We start from the raw sequence: 17,824 nt of genomic DNA, 5'->3' as shown, positions 1-17,824 counted from the left end.
ATATTCTGTACACAAAATAGCAGGAGGAGAGAAAAGAACATTTCAGGGGATGTTGACAGAAGCCAAAGTTAGGCTGATAGCAAGCTTTCTTAAAATGGAGACCAGGAGGGTATGCAGAGTTAATTAGATTGCACAGCACTAGGTGCAAATCAGATTTCATGATACCCCAGAGGCTCCTGGGATGAAGAAGCAAAAATGGAGTCTCTCCCTTTGATTTTAACTGAAGTATATATGCAATGCTTTCCTGAGAAATCTAAACTTTAGTTTTAAAACATGAAAGGTACTAACTAGTATGTATAATTTGCCTAGCATATAAAATAGTATTTCTGCTATCCTAACTGAAATAATAAAAGACCGCAGCAAACCAATTTACCAAGCCTCTTTAGGCACTGTCCTGTATATGCAAAGGATTACCAGCTGCTCCAGAAACTTCCCTCAGCTTCCAGTGCAAAGAACTCAGTACTGCACTTCAGTTATTGTCATGTATTGACAGTGTGCTGCAGACAAACTCATCCGCCCAATAACTTCATTTATATTCTGGCAAATATTAGTGGTTTCTGGTGTGTTTGTAAGAGATCTAACTTCATGTCTGAAAGGTTCATAGAACTTCCAATTTTGAACAATCTTAGGGACCTTCAGAAAGTTGGAGATTTGTGCAAACTGAAAAAGCTTCTCAATGCTACTTTGATTAAAATACTTTTTGTACATAAACTGCATATAAACTATGACTAGAAAGCTTTTTGAAAGATTTAACACCAGCACAAGTGCAGTTATTGAAAACCAAACACTTAAATCTGCTGCTTTTGCTTTAGAAATAAAATATGTGCTTTCTACAGCCCCTCTCCCCTGCCCAAAGTTTCTGGGTTTTTTCCACTGGAGCATCCTACATAAGGCAGCCATTACCTCAGAAAGCTCCTACTACCATTAGAGGTGCCACAAAGTCTCACGTAGGGAGCGCCTCTGTTGGAATTTACTCAGGAGAGAATCTCAGCCCCAAATGAATCCTCCCAGGGCTTTCCTCCCTGCTCTTGGAGAACTATTCACAATAGCTGCAGCTCCTGCTTCTCATTGATCTGGGCCCCCAACCCCCATCTTGGAAGAGGAGGAGGAGAGCTTAAGACAGAAGGCTTCCTCCTGGTGAGTGACAAGGCTGAAAAGCCAGACTGCCCTGCTCCAAGACCAGCCCACGCCAGAGAAAGCCTGCAAAGAATTAACCCTGTGTGGACTAAAACAAAAACCCAGCTGGGAGAAAGGTTTTGCTCACATATAGAATGACACAGAAAACCACCCTCAAGGCCTTTAGTATGTCAGCATTTGAGTTGTTCAGAACTTGGAGATATGGCATAGATCTTGATTGCAATAAGTTCTCAAGAACTTTTAAGAGGCATCATTCCATTGCCCATTCATGCACCAAATATTTTTAGCAAATTATATGGCTCTCAGACCATTCACTAGTCTAAAAAACATGCTAATGTAAGCAGCTGTAACACACAAGAAAAACGTAGCTTTAAAAGTCCCCAGAATCCAGAAAACTGGAATAACTTTTTAGAATTAAAAAGCAGGGAAACAAAGAAATACTTCTAAGAAACTCTGACACTGAGCAGATGAAACAAGCCTCAACCCCACGTGTCTTTTTCCTTTACCAGTGTTAAGCCCCTTACATCCATCAATTAACCAATTCCCCAGAACTAAGGCGCTAGTTGGCATTACAGCTTTGCCTGTATAGTTTTGTCTGGGCTTTGGAAAAACTGGTTAACCCCTTACTTGGACACACTTAAATTTCTTATTTGAATCAAATTCTAATGCAAAGCACAAATTGGGATTCACACCTCAGAGGTGAAGTTCCTGCAGGCAATTTTTAAAGTCTACATGTGCAGTTTGCAAAAAAGAAAAATTGGGGGGAAAGAGGGAACACACACACACAAACAAAACTGCTAGGTAGCCGGAAGCCCCCACAACGGCCAGGCACTAACAAAAGCAATTAATGCCTCCTCCTCTGATTCAGGGTCCTTAACTGAGGAGGGAATGCAGGACAATTGGTGTGGGGGCTGCAAGCCTAAGCTGTAAAGCACTTACAGAGGAGAGGTTTGTATTCTTAGGAGTCCACTTAGTCCTGATACCATCCAGAATGTGAAGAAGAAAAAAAACCTTATGGGGCATGGTGAGGCAGTTGCAGAAAATCTGAACGGCAAAGTTTACACCAAGAAAATCAACACACTCGTCCTACTCTACACAGGCTTGCAAAATATACCGAGAAGGGGGACTGGGCCCTTTAAGTCCTTTTCAAACTCAGCCCTCTGACACAAGCTCGGCCGCCCTGCACCCCTTTCCCCCTCTATGCCCTTTACCTTCCCATGTCTCCATTTCATGCTTCGCCGCCTATGCCGAGGGGCTCAAGAGCAGCCATGAAGAAAGCGAGGATCCAGAGCTGGAGAAGCCGTCGCCGGCCGGGAGCCCTCCGCTCCCTCTCAGGGCGGCGGACCCAGCAATCATCCTCCCTCGCAGGTCAGTTTACAAGCTGGTCATGTGACACAAAAGTTCAAGCCCTAAGGTCACAACTTGCGGGGCTGGGAGGGAGAAACCGCGCAGTGCCGCCTAGCCTCTCGGGCTCAGGGAGGCGTCCGCTTGCCCCGGGACGCCGCGCCTGCCGGTCTCCCCGCGCAGAAAGGCGACACCGCTGCTGCGGACGTTCCGCCAGGATGGGCTACAGCCCCAGCGGGCGCCTGCTCCCCTGGTTGCCAGCCCCTCTCTCTCAACCGAACCTCAGTCCTGCCATCATCCCTGGAAAAAGACCTACGGGCCGGACGAGAGTTGGGATCTTGCGCCGCTGCTGCGCGGCCAATGCAAGCTCCGCATCCATCCGCTTCGACTAGCGCAGACGCCGCCGCCCGCGCCCAGCGCCTGCCTCCCACCAACCTCAGCCTCCAGGTTACCTTCCATAAAGGTGGCCTCTGGCTTTGTCCCTGCCACGCAGCCTTCAAGGGAGCAGCTCGGCCCGGAGCCCCATCATGTCAACAAAACAGCAGCTGCCGCCGCCAGGGGATGGCGTGTAAACAGACAGCCGCGGCCCGCCCAACAAAATGACCCACTGGCCTAGCGCAGCTACCAGCGCATGGTTCAGATTATGCGCGGGCCGAAACGGCAGCCTCTCCTCTTCCCTACTGCTAGGCCAAAACATTCCACACCCCAGCCCTATCCCTCATGAAAGGCTGGGCTGGTGATTGATCAGGGGGGCAGCCTTGCGATTGGATGGCAAATATTTGCTGAGCCGACCAATGGGGCCTTTTCTGCTCAGTTTACAGGGGCTAGCTTCAGCAGCTGGGGGGGGGGGGCGGATTACACAGAAGGCACAGTTGTGAGAAATAAGCCCAGAGTCCTTCAGCTGCCAAAAGGAAGAGAGAGGATTGCCAGCTTTCAGGAAAGGTAGCAGTGCTCTCAGTTAGGCGCAAGCAACTGTTATAGATAAGAACACTAGAAAGAAAGAAAGCAACAAGGCAGCTGCAATAGCATCAAACTACTTCTGGCTTGCTTTGGACATTATTCTCTGAGGATTGATTCTAATTTAGCCTTGAAGAAGCATCTTCCTTGGCATCATTTCAGCTTTTCAAGGCAAAAATCTGACATGCATACTCCTCTGGCTGAGGATCTGGGTGCTAGTTAATTCCAGTGCTAAACTAGAACCACAGTAGTCTAGCTCACGCTCTGAAATGCCCAGGAAAAAGGCAAGTGCTCACTGACTGAGCCTTTTCCCCAGCAGACGGTACCTCTCTTATCCCCAGGTAGTAGCTGCACTTCTGTGCAGAGTCTAGCAATTCAGTTCATTTCTTTCCCACATTTCTTCTAAGGAGGATGATGAGATACATGGTTCTCTCTTTGACTTTTACTTACAACCACCCTGTGAAGTAGGCTAAGCTTAGACAGAGTTATTTTAGCACAAGGCCAACTGGCAAGCTTCATAGTAGAGCAAGAATGTGAACGCCTAGTTCTCAACAACTCCAACATACCACACCATACAGGACATTGGCTCATCTTCTTTGGGGGGAAAAGCTGCCTATAAATACTTAAAACACATAAAAGAGTTATACTATGTAAACATTACAAACCTTTTCTTAAACACTTGTCTGCTAGACCTAGGACTGTATTTTGACTCCAGATAGTTTAAAGTGCTGGCCCCAGACAGGATCTTGTGGGAAGGAATCCCACCAGACCAGAACTTATTTTCAAGTTCACTAACATCCACTATAATCTTGCTACCCCATCCCAGAAGAAGGCAAGGGCAGCACTGTGCAGTTGATGTCACTACCAGTGCTTCTTGAGGGCATAGGCCCTGGGTCAAGGTATGGACTAACAGACTACAGGATAGGTGCTTTATGGTAAGCCTCTCTTCGTCTGTTAAGGAACTGAGTACCATTCCTGTGATTCTCAGTGCAAATGTGAAAGGCGCCACTGGATCAAGAGTGGCTCCACTTTTCATTGAGGAAGGAAGAGAAAGAGGCATGATCTAACGCATGATACAAAGTTGGCCCAAAGGACAAGAAAAGTTATCCCACCTCTGCTTTCCCGACCTATGCCCCCCCAGGCCATTAGCACACACATTTATATACTCCCAAAAGCAGGAATTTCCAAGTGATATATCAGAAAAGCAGCTGAACTAGCAAAGCAGGTTACAAACAAACTCAGTCACAATCCTGTCTGGTGCTGTTCACTACAATGTGGGCTGCCAGGAAGGAGGGCAGCAGGACAAAGTGCTCAAAGCAATACTGTATGTGTTGTCTCAAAGATGGCAAGGAGCTTTGGGCCCTGTCCTTTAGCCCCCTTAAGCCTATGAAATTCCATGTGCTCAGAACCATCGCTTTGTTGCCTGCTATTCTAGTCTTTCTGCCTGACCTGGTGGAATTCAGATTGTGACATCCCTTAGGGCAGAAAACACTGATGGTGCTGTATAAATCATAGAAATCCTAGACACTTATCCCTTCAGTGAGAGAAAACTCCCCATCTGAAGCTGATATCAGCTTATTATAGGGGTCTTCAGGGAAGGGTTTTTATAGCAGGGCTTTCTTGCCATTCTTAAGTAAGATAGTGGAAAAGACAGTGGCTTATCAATTCCAGGTATTTCTGGATAAAGCTGATTATGTAGATCCTTTTCAATCTAGATTTTGTCCTGGGTATGGCAGAGAAATTGCCTTGGTTGCCCTGGTGGATAATCTACACCACTCTACTGACAGCAGGAGTAAGTCCCTGTTGCATCTTTCAGACCTCTCAGCTACTTTTGATATAATCAACTATGGGAATGTCTGGGAGAAATGAGGCATGGTGATGGTGTGCTGGATTGGTCTGAGTCCTTTCTGGAGGGTCAGTTCCAGATAATTGTGCTGGGAAGGGACCTCTATTCTGACCTTTTAGGCATTGGCCTATGGGGTTCTGCAAAGGTCCCATCATGTGTCCCATGCTGTTTAACATCTGCCTGAAATGGCTGCAAAGAGATGGAGTGAGCAGTCATTAGTATACAGATTATACTCAACTCTATCCTTTCCATTTAATTCCATGGAGGTAGTAGATTTCCTTAACCAACATCTGGAGGCAGTGAAGAATTTGAGAAGCTTATACAAATTTAATTCAGGAAAAACATTACAGCAATGCTGTTGATTATGGATAAAACAGGTAGTACCCATTGCTTACGGATAAAAAAAAAATCCAGAAGTAAGTGGACTGGAATGAATTCCCCTTGAAAAAGCAAGACTGCAATCTGAGATAGCTCCCAAATTCCTGATGACCTCTTGATATACACATGATAGAGATGACTAGTGTACGTGTGTGCATGTGTTATTAGCGGGTTAAGGTGTCCACCAACAGTGGACATTCCTGGAAAGGATAGGCCTGGCCACAGCTATATACACAATAGAAACTTCCAAGCAGGACAACTGTAACATGCTTTATGGTTTTGAATAATGCCAGTGGAAAACTTCTTTCAAAAGGCTTTTGAAAATTAGATCATTAATGGTGTCTTAAATGTTTTACTATCTTAAACATTTTAATTTATTTATTGTAATTATGATTGCACCTGTGTTCTATTGTCATTGTGAGCCACCATGAGCATTTTTTAAATGGAAAGACAGCATATCCAAGCTGCTGTTAATCTGAAGAGATAAGGTGGGCTAGAAATGTTAAAATAAACATCCTACACAAATAATAAATTATGGAAGACTATCTCAGGCTGGAATACAACCTCATCCCATCTCAGCTTCCACTGGTGCCGTCATTACACTTTAGCTAAAGCTCTCTCTCTCACACACACCCCAGCCCACCCGGATCTTTTTGCACCAAACTGTCATTTGTATTTAATTTTGATTCCATTTGCAACCCGTTTAAAGATGAAAAGCAAAATAAAAATAAAACAAACTGAATTATGGTAGGAGAGCAAGAGAATGAGTGAGTGAGATACACTGCTTCTCTGTCCTCTGTCCTAGAGACTATTTCAAAGGTTGGGGAGAACTGATGGCATGATTGTTTTCATGCATGGCCCTGGAATTTCAATCTGGACCCCATCTACTATCTTTAAAAACCAGTGGTGCATTCTAGTCACTTTCAAATTTTTGCATTCACATTACAAAAAGCAAATGCCAGAAGTATTTTAGGGATCCAGCAGAAAAAAAAATTCTCATACCAGTTGTATTGAACTCTTCAGCAAACGGGGAGGGGGGGAGGCTTTGGGTATTCTCAACCACATGGGGGGCAGTTTGCTTACTGGTTCCATTTTATTTAGTCACAAAGAGGCCATCCTGAGGAGACAAAGGAAGGATCCCAACATTTCTACTCACTCCTTTCATTTGTATAAAATAAGGTTAGAAATTACCAAGCATGACTTTACAGGATGTCATAATACTCTATAAGCAATGCTGGGATTTATTTATTTATGCTGGTGCAGAAATGGGAGAAAGAAATTGGGAATAAGTGTTTACCTAACAAACTATTCATGCTCACCATAATTTTTCCATTTGCCTTTTTAATTGCTGTTTGATCTCCTCAAAGGTGTCCTTGGAGAAGGCATGCTTGGCCCAGGTTGATTGCTGCTGAGTAATATTTCAAGAACACAGCCAGCCAGCAAGGGGCAGCAGAGAGACCAAAACAAGCCTTCCACCGCTAGAAATCAGAAGGGCATTACCAGCTCATCCTACATATAAATAAAATATAAACACATCTTCTAAAACCATATAAAGGAGCAGAGGGCATTACAGTATGAGATCCTTAGACAAGACAGAATGGTACCCATGCCAACAGCTCAATCAAAAGCCTAAATCCTGGACCTGCAGTCTATATGGATGCAGCCAGCCAGAGCACTTTATTCTTCAGAAAGTTGTTGTTGCTCTTTTAAAAGTACTGCAGGCTGCCCAAGCCTTGTCCCATCAGAACAAGGGGTGGAGCACCTTCCCTACAATGAAATGCTAAGGTCTTTGGGGCTACTATGTTTCTGGAAAAAACAACCTTTGTGTGTGTGTGTTTGGAAAGGGGGGAGAGCTTTATATGATTACGCCTGGGGTGGAGAAAGTAGAGAGATAACTTTTCCTTGCTTCTCCCCTACTGGAATGGATTCAGAACAGACAAAAAATATTTTAACTCAAAGACTAACTTATAGAATTCACTGCCATGGCATGTAGTGATGAACATTCATTTAGTTGAGAGAGGAAACAAATTCATGGATGCAAGGTCTTTCAAGGGCTATGGGACACAGTGATTAAATGGAATCTTCATATAGCAACTCTGAATAATAGGACCAAGGCTGTGTGATGATAGGAGGAGGCTTTGGCCTCTGTGCCCTGGCTGCAGGCTTTCCTGAGCATCTTTTTAGCCAGTGTGTTAAAATGGGATACAGGATGAGATGAACCACTGGTCTGATCCAGCATTGCTCTTATGTTCTTAAGGTATTCTAAAGCCAACTTGCTACCTACCCATACTGAGCCATGCAGGCATTCTGACTTTTTAAACTTGCCTCTTCCCAGGGTGCCCTGGTGTGCCTCCACTTTCAAATCAAATGAAGTCACTGACCTTTGCCTGAAATCTAAGGCAGCTGACAGTGACCCATTAGCACCAACAGCATCACTGCTAAGAAGCCACTGTTTGTGTGGCTAGGGCACAAGGTTATTGGAAGAGAGGCATGGGTCAAGTAGAGGCAGAAGCCTGAAATCCTACACAGAAATTCCTTAAGTCAATTAGCTTTTTCAAAGGAAATAACCCAAATGTTTCTTTCCTGGGTAATCAAATTATGTTATATCAAGCCACATTTCATTTGGTGACTCTACTGGTCAACTCCTGCTTGGCTTCTCAGCACCCTCATTTTTTGCTCCAGATCTGTCACTTCACATTAACACCTTTTCTGCTGGCTGCCTACAGAAATAACAGGCTCTGATGTGCCAGCGAAATCCATTTGTCCTGCTCTAATTACTTTCTGACAGAATTTCTCTTGCTGCTATCTTGCCTTTCCTGACCTCTTGTTATGGTGCAGTTATTCTTTTATATTTCCTGCTGATTTTCCATATTCAAACACACAAACACAACAGTATTCACTACTTTGGCACTGGATGTACCAGGCTTTCCCTCCCTCCCAATCCTATTCCTAGAAGGAAAGCATTTACTAATCCAATTTCATGCAATGGGCCCATTCACATTTTATTTATTTATTTATTTACGTTATATTTATATCCCGTCCATTCCATACAGACTCAAGGCGGCTAACAGCATAAAATAGACAGTAAACAAAACAATATTAAAACAATAAAACAATCAGATAGCTTTTTCAAAGGAATGCTTGAGGGAGTTATTCCCTTTGCCAGTCTAGCCTGATAATTTGTTGTTTTTCCATCATTTCCTGATAAAACTCTTGGGCAAAAATATGCAATTGCAGATTTCCTGCTCTGCAACATTTCCAGCAAAACAGGGAGGAAATGCAGGAAGCAGCCAGGCATCCTTGGAATAACGGGGGTCTGGAATCTGAGGTTGGGATTCCATTAAGTGACCTAAAAGCTAAGACATGTCAAAGCAAAGCAAATACCAAACTGCCATGAGGTCCTGCAAAGTAAAAAGTCGCTCTAGAAAAAGCTATTCTCTCCGCATAGACAGTATTAACCCTAAGAACAGGTAGTCGTATCTGTGGCCAGAAGGGGGCACTCTCCATTTCTGCACTAGCAAAACAAACCCCTGATTTGCTTACAAAGATCTGGTGAGTTCGGGGCAGCTCAAAAGCAAGAGAGCCCCAGCTACAGTGCACTTGACTTTCTAAGTTAGAAAATGAGCTGCAATTGACAGGAATCCATATGCCTGAAGGCAGTGAAAATCCCACATCAGTGAGTGCTGCAAAACTGAACAGGGCTGCTTCTACAGTGGGATTTTTCCTTGCATAGACAGTAGGAAGCCCCTACTTTATTTGCAAGCAGCCACATGATGTAGTGCAGTGGCTCCCAACCTTTTTGGCACTAGTAGGGACTGGTTTTGTGGAAGACAATTTTTCCACGGAGTGCTGGGGGGCATTGGGATTTTTGCTGCCCCAGGCTGCCCCCCGCCTGTGCCCCATCCCTGCCCCCCATGGGGGGTCTTTAAATTGGGGGGGGGAGACTGGGACTCCTTCGGCCACCTTCCTGATAGATGGCCAGGTGGCAGAAGCAGCCAATCTGCCTCCCCCTCCCATTTAAAGACCCCCACCAATCAGCTGATCCCGGCAGGGGTCTATAACTATAGGGTAAGGCAAAGATTGCAGCAGCCCTGCCCTTTCTGCCGACCAGGCAGATGAAATAGGTGGTGTGGCCTCACTCCCCTTGTAGAGGAGGCAGCTTCAGAGTGAAGCCATGCTGCCTCTTTAATCTGCCTGGATGAACGGGGTTGTGGGGCTGCTCTGCCTCACTCCAGAGAAAGGCTCTGCTGCCTCTTTCATCCGCCTGGGTCCCGGGCGAGCAGAAGGGGCAGTGCAGCACCTCTGCCTTGCAGCCTGGTTGCTAGCAGGCTATGGATCAGTACTAGTCCATGGCCTGGGGACCCCTGATGTAGCGCACAATCCAGCATGACACCTGTAGCTCCCCTATTTTTCCCAATTAACTGGATTTTTAAGACAGTTCCTTAATTTTATACAGTTTCTTAATTCACCGGGGAAACCTCAGGCTGGCTGCATATGAAGTATCCATGTGGATGCTCTGCCTGCAGTCAGGCTACAGATGAGGCAGAGGTAAGTTCTGCATTTCCTCCCCTCTTTTCAGCTCTTTAACAAGCTTTGTTTCTTCACAGCTGAGACACACAGAACATGCTACGGCTCAGCTGGAAAAGAGAGGTTGCCAGGCCATGAATGGGCCTCGGAAATGTGTGTGTGCGTGTGCATGTGCAGTGGTAATATGTGCAGCAGGGACAAGGCATGTGGATACTGTCCCTGCCTGCTTCCATGCCACTCAGTACTGTGTGGAAGCAGTCTGGGGATGAAAAGCCCACATCACAGCAAGCTCTGCAAGTTGTCTTTGCTTTGAAGAAATCATCCATACTTCCTCAGCACAGTAGTCTTACATAAGCCACCTTGGGAACATTGGTTCAGAAAGCACAGAACATACGCTTATGAGCTTGTACAGTAATTGGGGGGGGGGGGGGGATTGTAGGAAGATGGCTGCCAGCTGTTTATAACATTTAGGCTGAACATGTCTCTCCTTCCTGCTGCAGGCATGAATATGCTGTGAGTGTGCCCGTGGACACAAAGCAAAGGGCTCTTGGCCTTCAGCTTTCAACCTGTGGTCTTGATGGACCAACTCAGTAGATACCAGCCTAGATGTTTTATGGACCCTTCTGGCTTTTTTCTTCTTAGCAATGTATTTTGCTTAAAATTTATATTTGTATTGATATTTTCTGTAAGATGTGTTGGGCTCCCACTGGGGAGAAAAGTGTTAATATGTTAACAAGAAACTCACATAAACTGCTGACATATGGACACATGCTGCCTTCTAGCCTAAGCCATGCCTAAAAGATAAGGTTGTTTGGGTATGTCCCCTGTCCTCAAACAGGGCAAAAGGCAAGTGTGGGGTTAGCACAGGGCCAGCTAGAGTACAGCAGGTGCAGAGAGCCACCTGGCCACTAGCAGCCTTCAGCCTGTTAGCTAAAATTTAATCAGCTTCATTGAGCCTGTGCTCATTTCCATAAGCAGCCCCTAATGCCGCAGAGAGAATAGAGTCCTTTAGGATGAAAGGTATGCTAGAAAGACCCATTAAGAAAGTAAAATAAAAAGGTAACAGGTCTGAAATGAAAATGACTTCTATCCCAACATCACAGCAACTGTGCAATGTTCCCAGCTATTTTCAGAAGGTGCTAATTTCTTTAATTAAATCATGTACTCTTGTTCCCTCACAATTTTGCAAGAGCTCAATATTGAAATGTTTTAAATGCAGTCAAAGCAGGAATTTGTAGCATCGGTGAAGAGAGACTGTTTTCTAAAAACATTCAGCCTACTGTTCTTTTGTTCCCGTTTAAGGAGTTTGCTGGTAATTCTAGATGTAGTTTAGACTGTAGTTTAGCATAGCCAGATAACAACACTCCCTCCCAATTCCTGTGGAACGAATTATGTGCTTTGAACTAAACAATTATCTGCTAAATCCTTAGATCCACTCCATTTTTTTCAGTGTATGTGTTGAAGAACAAACTATGGCTCACGATAATCCTCCCCTTTGCTCCCCCCCTCAATGTTTAATCTCTATGGCGCCTTCCATGTAGAGATTTTTCCCTCACAAGGGCAGCAGGAAGCCCCTGCAGTAAAGGGGAACATCTAGACAGTGTTGTGCTCAGCGAGGCCACATCTAATGTGGCTCCCCACTTTATTCCAAAGAAAATACAAATCTCATTTTCTCCAAAGCAAAAGCAGACCTGGGCAAAGCTGGATACTCCCCCACAGCCACCACACAATAGTGTTACAGTGCGATTTGGTAGAGGAAAGGAGGGGGGGGTTGAAGCATAAGGGGACTCAGTGAAATTGCTGTCACACCTGTTTTTGCAAAGAAAAAAGGGAAGTGGGTGGGCAACAACACAATGAGAGGCTTAGGAACAGGGGGATGTGGATGTCATTCCCACCCTGCTTGCTACTGCTGTGGTGGTGGTGGCAGAGGCACATTTTCCCCCCTCCCTGTGGATGCAGCCTGAATTTAATAGTGAACAGCCTGGATCTATGTGGATGATGAATGGAACATGGTGAGCCCACCTATGAACACAGTACAGACCAGAATGCTGAAAACGTCAAGCAAAAGAGAGAAAAGGAGCAGGAAGAGAAATTAATCAGCTCTAGCCCCCAAGTTCTTAAATTGTCCTGGAGAGAAAGATTCTGAGAGGTGTTGGGCATGCTTTCCACATTATTCCTCCTGCACTTTGTTGTGCACTCCCACATTGTAACAAACTACTAAATTACATTTAATAGCTCAGCCACCATGAGATAGCCTAGCTAGAGCACTGGAATCAAGGAGCCTGCAGGCATTCAGTACCTCAGTACCACAAGTTAGAAGCCAGTGTGATAAAGTGGTTAGAGTGCTAGACTAGGATTTGGGAGACTCAGGTCTGAATCCCCATTCTGCCATAAAAACTCCCAACTCTCAGCCTAATCTACCTCATAAGGTTGTTGTGAGGCAAACAACTGTGAATAGCAAAACTATGTAAGTTGTTTATGGTCCTCATTAGAGAGAATGATGGAGTTTAAATTAATAAATAACAAAAATACTTTAAGGCACTGTTCCCTCTAAACTGAGTTAGCGTGAGCTAGCTCCATTTTTTAGCTCTGGCTCGCACATTTTTGTCTTACCTCAGGAAAAATGGCCCCAGAGGAAGCTAATTTATGCAGTGGTTCACAAAGCAGAATTTTTGCTCACAAGACTCCACAGCTTAGAGGGAGTATTGCTTTCAGGTACAGCCCTTGCACCTGAACTGACCTTTAGGCTGGAAATGCCAGCACGGAGCTGGGTTTCCTCCATTTTTATGCCTGAATTTTCATGGTTCTTTAGCACTTGGAAGATAACCAGTTAAATTCCTATGAACTTCGATGCACGCTGAGAGTGCTTTTTGATAATGGCAATGCCATGGCATAGCCAGTGGCAGTCTAACATGGCACCCTACTGAGATCCAAGAATAACACTGCCTTAAGAGGCTGTGATGTTGAGATCACAAGAAAGAGAGAATTAGGCCACAGCTGTGGAGTTCTGAAGGCTAAAAAATAGACTCAATATGTCAGAGAACATTAAATCAGAAAGATGCCTGCAATTTCTAGCTCCCTGTGCAACAGAAAGACACAGAACCCTCCATCTTTACCTATGCCATGCCACCTTCTGTCACATTCAGATAAAATAAAAGCAAAAGTTGTATAAAGTACTTGTTTCAGTAGGACACAATGTCTGACTTAGGGCACTGAACTGGGAAGCTGTAAAAGATAGATGCATACCTACATACCACCACTAATAGGGTAGCTTCCTAACTGTAAGTACCAAACTCCCAGACACGGGTAATGATGGGGAAAGGGTAGTGTAGGTATCTCTCTGTTTGGGGGGAAGGCTTTATGAATCAAGGGCTCAAGTGCGTAATCTTGATTGTGTGAACTTGCATAGGAAAACAAATCAAGGATCCTTCAGATCTAGTAGCATTCTCACATTATGAGGAGTAGAATTGTGCTTCTGTAACTAGGCACAGAATACAGTGGGCAGCGGCCACTACGTCTAAATAATTATCCGTCTTTTTCTCCATAAACTTCAACAATTTAAACACTGTGAATGGAGTGGCTTTTTATTCTCATGTTCACCAAGGACAAATCTCATGATCAGTTCTTTACTAAGAAAACTAAACTGCCTCTACAAGTATGAAGGCAATCTACCACCATACACCTAACGCTGGGCCTGGAGAGAGGAGGAGGAGGAGAAGAAGAAATTGGATTTATATCCTGCCCTCCACTCCGAATCTCAGAGCAGCTCACAATCTTCTTTATCTTCCTCCCCCACAACAGACACCCTGTGAGGTGGGTGGGGCTGAGAGGACTCTCACAGCAGCCGCCCTTTCAAGGACAACCTCTGCCAGAGCTATGGTTGACCCAAGGCCACTCCAGCAGGTGCAAGTGAAGGAGTGGGGAATCAAACCTGGTTCTCCCAGATAAGAATCCGCACACTTAACCACTACACCAAACTGACTCTTGCCTTCAGGCCCTGCTTGTGAGCCACCCAGGGACATCTGGTTGTTCTCACTGCTAGAAGGACAGTGCCAAGCTACACAGAACTCCTGCATGATTCAATGGGCCAGATCTCATGTTCTTATTTAGGATAAGACAGTAATATCTTGGACTGCCCTGACAAGACGAGAGCATTTGGTTACTCTGCTAAATTCCAGAATGGCTTACAAGAGAAAAAATTTCCTTGTAATTGTTTATCACAACACAGTGCTGCAACTCAGAGAAATCTGAGCTACAAGGATAAACATGTTAACAACAATAATTTTTTTTAAAAAAAACCTATTTTAAATTTCTGTAATGCCTCATAATGCAAGGGATTCTGTTCACAAAATTTGGTTTCAACTACAAACAGTAAAAGACCCCCCTCACGTACTATGGCCCTGAAACATTTAGCAGCAGAGGCAGAAGAGTATCAAGGCTGAACAAAATTCAAAACCAACCACCCCCCACCCCCTATACACAAATAGCTCATCATCCCCCCAACTGCCAAAAGTTTGGTGAGAAAGCATCAGAGGAAGGTGCCTAAAACTTAAAAGGAGCAGGTGCCAGGCAAAGAACATACCACAAAGTCATAACCAGCCAGCTCATATTTGAGAATAACAGCACATACATTGGGATCTCAAACACAGACCTCAGTGTTTGGGTAGGTTCATAGTAGTGAGGAAGTGATCTCCAGATGCTCCAGTTCCAAGCCCATTTATGATTTAAAGGCGATTACCAGCAGCACTGACTCGTATTCTGAAACAGATCAGCGCCCAGTGGAACTCTTTAAAATTAGTGAAAGATGGTCCCATGCAGATGCTTCAGTTAGTTTCTACATCAGCTGACGTTTCCAGATAGTCTTCAAAGGAAGCCTCATATAAACCACACTGCAGTAATCTAATCTGGATATAAAACCAACTCAAGCAACTATGCCCAAACTTGATTTCTCTATGAAGTGATAAAGCTGGAAGAACCTCATGAAAGAGCTGGTTACAAGGCATTTTGTACCACAGATAAGACCTGAAAGCCCATCTCAATTATAACAGTATTCCCAAAACTATAACTATGTCCCTTAAAGGACAGTACAACATCCATCTAAGAAACAACTTCTCCAATTAATGCTTTTGTTAACTAACAGTATATCTCATAGGAGAAGCCATGTTGGATCAGGCCAATGGCCCATCCAGTCCAACACTCTGTGTCACATAGCAGCCAGTGCCATCAGGAGGTCCATCAGTGGAACCAGAACACTAGAAGCCCTCCCACTGTGCTCCATGGGGCCAGAACATTAGAAGCCCTTCCACTGTGCCCCTGCAAACACCAAGAATACAGAGCATCACTGCCCCAGACAGAGAGTTCCAACAATACGCCATGGCTAATAGCCACTGATGGACATCTGCTCCATATGCTTATCCAATCTCTGTCATCTCTGGATGGAACTTCAGATTATTAGTCTTCATTCCATTCAATTCCTGCCTTCAGATACATGTTTAAAACATCCACAGTCCCACCTTACTGCTAAAAAGGAGCAAATAACTGCCCTCTGCTCCCATTTTGACATGGGAAAATTATGTGTGGGAGAAGGAGCACCTACTCTCCCAATGCCATGGTCCTGACTAGGGGTGTGCATTCAGTTCGGCCGAACCGTATATACAGCCGAATCAACACTGATTCGGCTGTATACGGAATTGGCCGTAGCCGATTCCCATTGCCGCCTATTATGCGGCAGCCGAATACAGCTCGCTGTATACTGCCAAATAGCTATTCGGAAGTATATGGCTGTCAATGGAAAAGGCGGGAAAGTAGCTTCTGCAGCCTCAGTGGAGCTGCTTGCCTACTTTCCCGCCTTTAGTGGCCTCTTCCCGCCTCTCCCATAGCCTCCCTGGGATCAGGGAGGGGGGGAGGGGGAAGAGGAGCCCCAGCAGCCAATCCAAAGCATGCATTTGCAAAATGCATTGCAAATGCATGCTTTGCAGGGCTGTTGTGTAGCTGATGGCCCAGCTATCAGCTACATTGTTGTTATTTTGATCTTTTGCTGGCCAATCAGAGAGCAGTGCTATTTTTTGAAATTGCTCTCTGTAGGGCCAGAGAACCTTTTTAAGGAGTCTTCCTGGCTGGACTCCTCCATTGCTGTGTTGGTGTATGTGGGTTGGTGGTGTGAGAGAGATTGTGCTGCTGCTGGCTGGCCCTTGGCTTCAGCTGCTGCCTGCTGCTCTCTCACTCAGCCTTACCAGACTTCCCTGGAGTAGAGAAGACAAGGTAAGACAGTTTGGGGGTTCTTGTTTTAGTGGGGGTAGCCTATTTGGGGTTGGGGTTAGGTTCTGCTGGAGGTGGGGGCCTGGGGTGGGGGGGTTGCTAATCTGCCCATATCTTAATTTAGTGAGAGGACTTTTAAAAGTGCAGGGTCCTTTTACTTCTCCTGATTTGGGTGGCTTGGATTTCTTGGGGTTAGGGTGAAGGGGGTTTTTTGGGGGGGTGGGGTGGGCAAAGTTCCTGTATTGTTAAAAGTTGAGTTTTTTTACTGTTTTAAAAGTATTCAGTGTTTGATTTGTTGCTGCTGTGTTGTGCTGCTGCTGTTACTTTTATCTTCAGGTTATGGGGGGGGGTGCTGCTTGGCCTAATTTTCATTATTAAAAGGCCACTTTTGTCCCCCTTTTCCTGGTTCTGGTTTTAGGGGAGGGGGTGTTGTTGTTGACTGATTTGGCCTGAGCTTTCTTGTTGGTGAAAAGGCCACTTTTTTAACACTTGGCCTTTTGTGATTCTGCTGGTTTTGTTTTGGTTTTTTTAAATTACCTCTGGTTGGTGTGGGGGTTGGCAAGGGTGTGTGTGGGCTGGGTCACTTTCTTATTTTTATAGAGTAGATTGTGTGTTCTGTGGCAGGGAAGCTGGCACCTGGGTGAGAGACCCAGAACCAGCAGGCTTGTTGTGGTTGGTCAGCTCTCCCAGTGTTGTTTGGGGCAGGGCTGGAGAGCTGGCATCTGTAGATTGTGTGTTCTGTGGCAGGGAAGCTGGCACCTGGGTGAGAGACCCAGAACCAGCAGGTTTGTTGTGGTTGGCCAGCTCTCCCCATGTTGTTTGGGGCAGGGCTGGAGAGCTGGCATCTGGGTTTGCTGCAGCCAGGTCTGCCTCAAACCCCCTGCACCCCCCCCCCCAGTAGCCTCTAATTATGCCCTATGTTGCCATTGATGTCAATGGCCCATAGGGTATAATGATGGAATAGGGGCACCCTCTTTGGGTGCCCCTGGAATGGGATCCCCTGGCCCAATCTTTTTGGGACTTGGGGGGGTTGGAGGGGAGAGTCCCCTGCAGGTCCCCTGCAAATTTGGGGGCTCTCCCTCAAACCGCCTCCCCTCCAGGCGGCTTCAAATATACCCTATTTGCCATTGATTTCAATGGCCCATAGGGTATAATAGGGCTGTATATTCGGAAATAGCCGTGCATCTACCGTATATGCGGCTATTCCGAACGCGGTATTCAGCAGTATACGGGGATTCTGAATTTTTTTCCCCCGTATACTTCCGAATCCGTGTAATACCAATTTTTTTTTTTTTTGCACACCCCTAGTCCTGACCTGAATAACCCCAGTGCCAATTTTAAAATAATGTTACCTACAGCTGCTGCGGGGCTGTGGGG

The 17,824-nt window shown here is 45.4% G+C and overlaps 1 protein-coding gene across 6 annotated transcripts in view; it reads right to left on the bottom strand.

The window, feature by feature from the left end:
• NR6A1 (nuclear receptor subfamily 6 group A member 1) overlaps positions 1 to 17,824 on the bottom strand; it is a 145,367-nt gene that overhangs the window by 38,697 nt on the left and 88,846 nt on the right. For 2 of the 6 annotated variants that reach the window (XM_060250509.1, XM_060250510.1), the window contains exon 1: positions 2,934 to 3,231. The exons of 3 other annotated variants lie outside the window; for them this stretch is intronic. In XM_060250509.1, coding sequence (XP_060106492.1) covers positions 2,934 to 2,940 — 7 coding nt within the window. In that variant the 5' untranslated portion in view covers positions 2,941 to 3,231. Of the gene's footprint in view, positions 1 to 2,348; positions 2,506 to 2,933; positions 3,232 to 17,824 lie in introns of those variants that run through there. One more of the 6 variants, XM_060250508.1, reaches the window with a different exon arrangement.

Source organism: Heteronotia binoei, chromosome 12, assembly GCF_032191835.1.
Source record: "Heteronotia binoei isolate CCM8104 ecotype False Entrance Well chromosome 12, APGP_CSIRO_Hbin_v1, whole genome shotgun sequence".
In the NCBI taxonomy this organism is placed as follows: Eukaryota; Metazoa; Chordata; class Lepidosauria; order Squamata; family Gekkonidae; genus Heteronotia; species Heteronotia binoei.
This window is presented reverse-complemented; position numbering and strand designations above follow the sequence as displayed.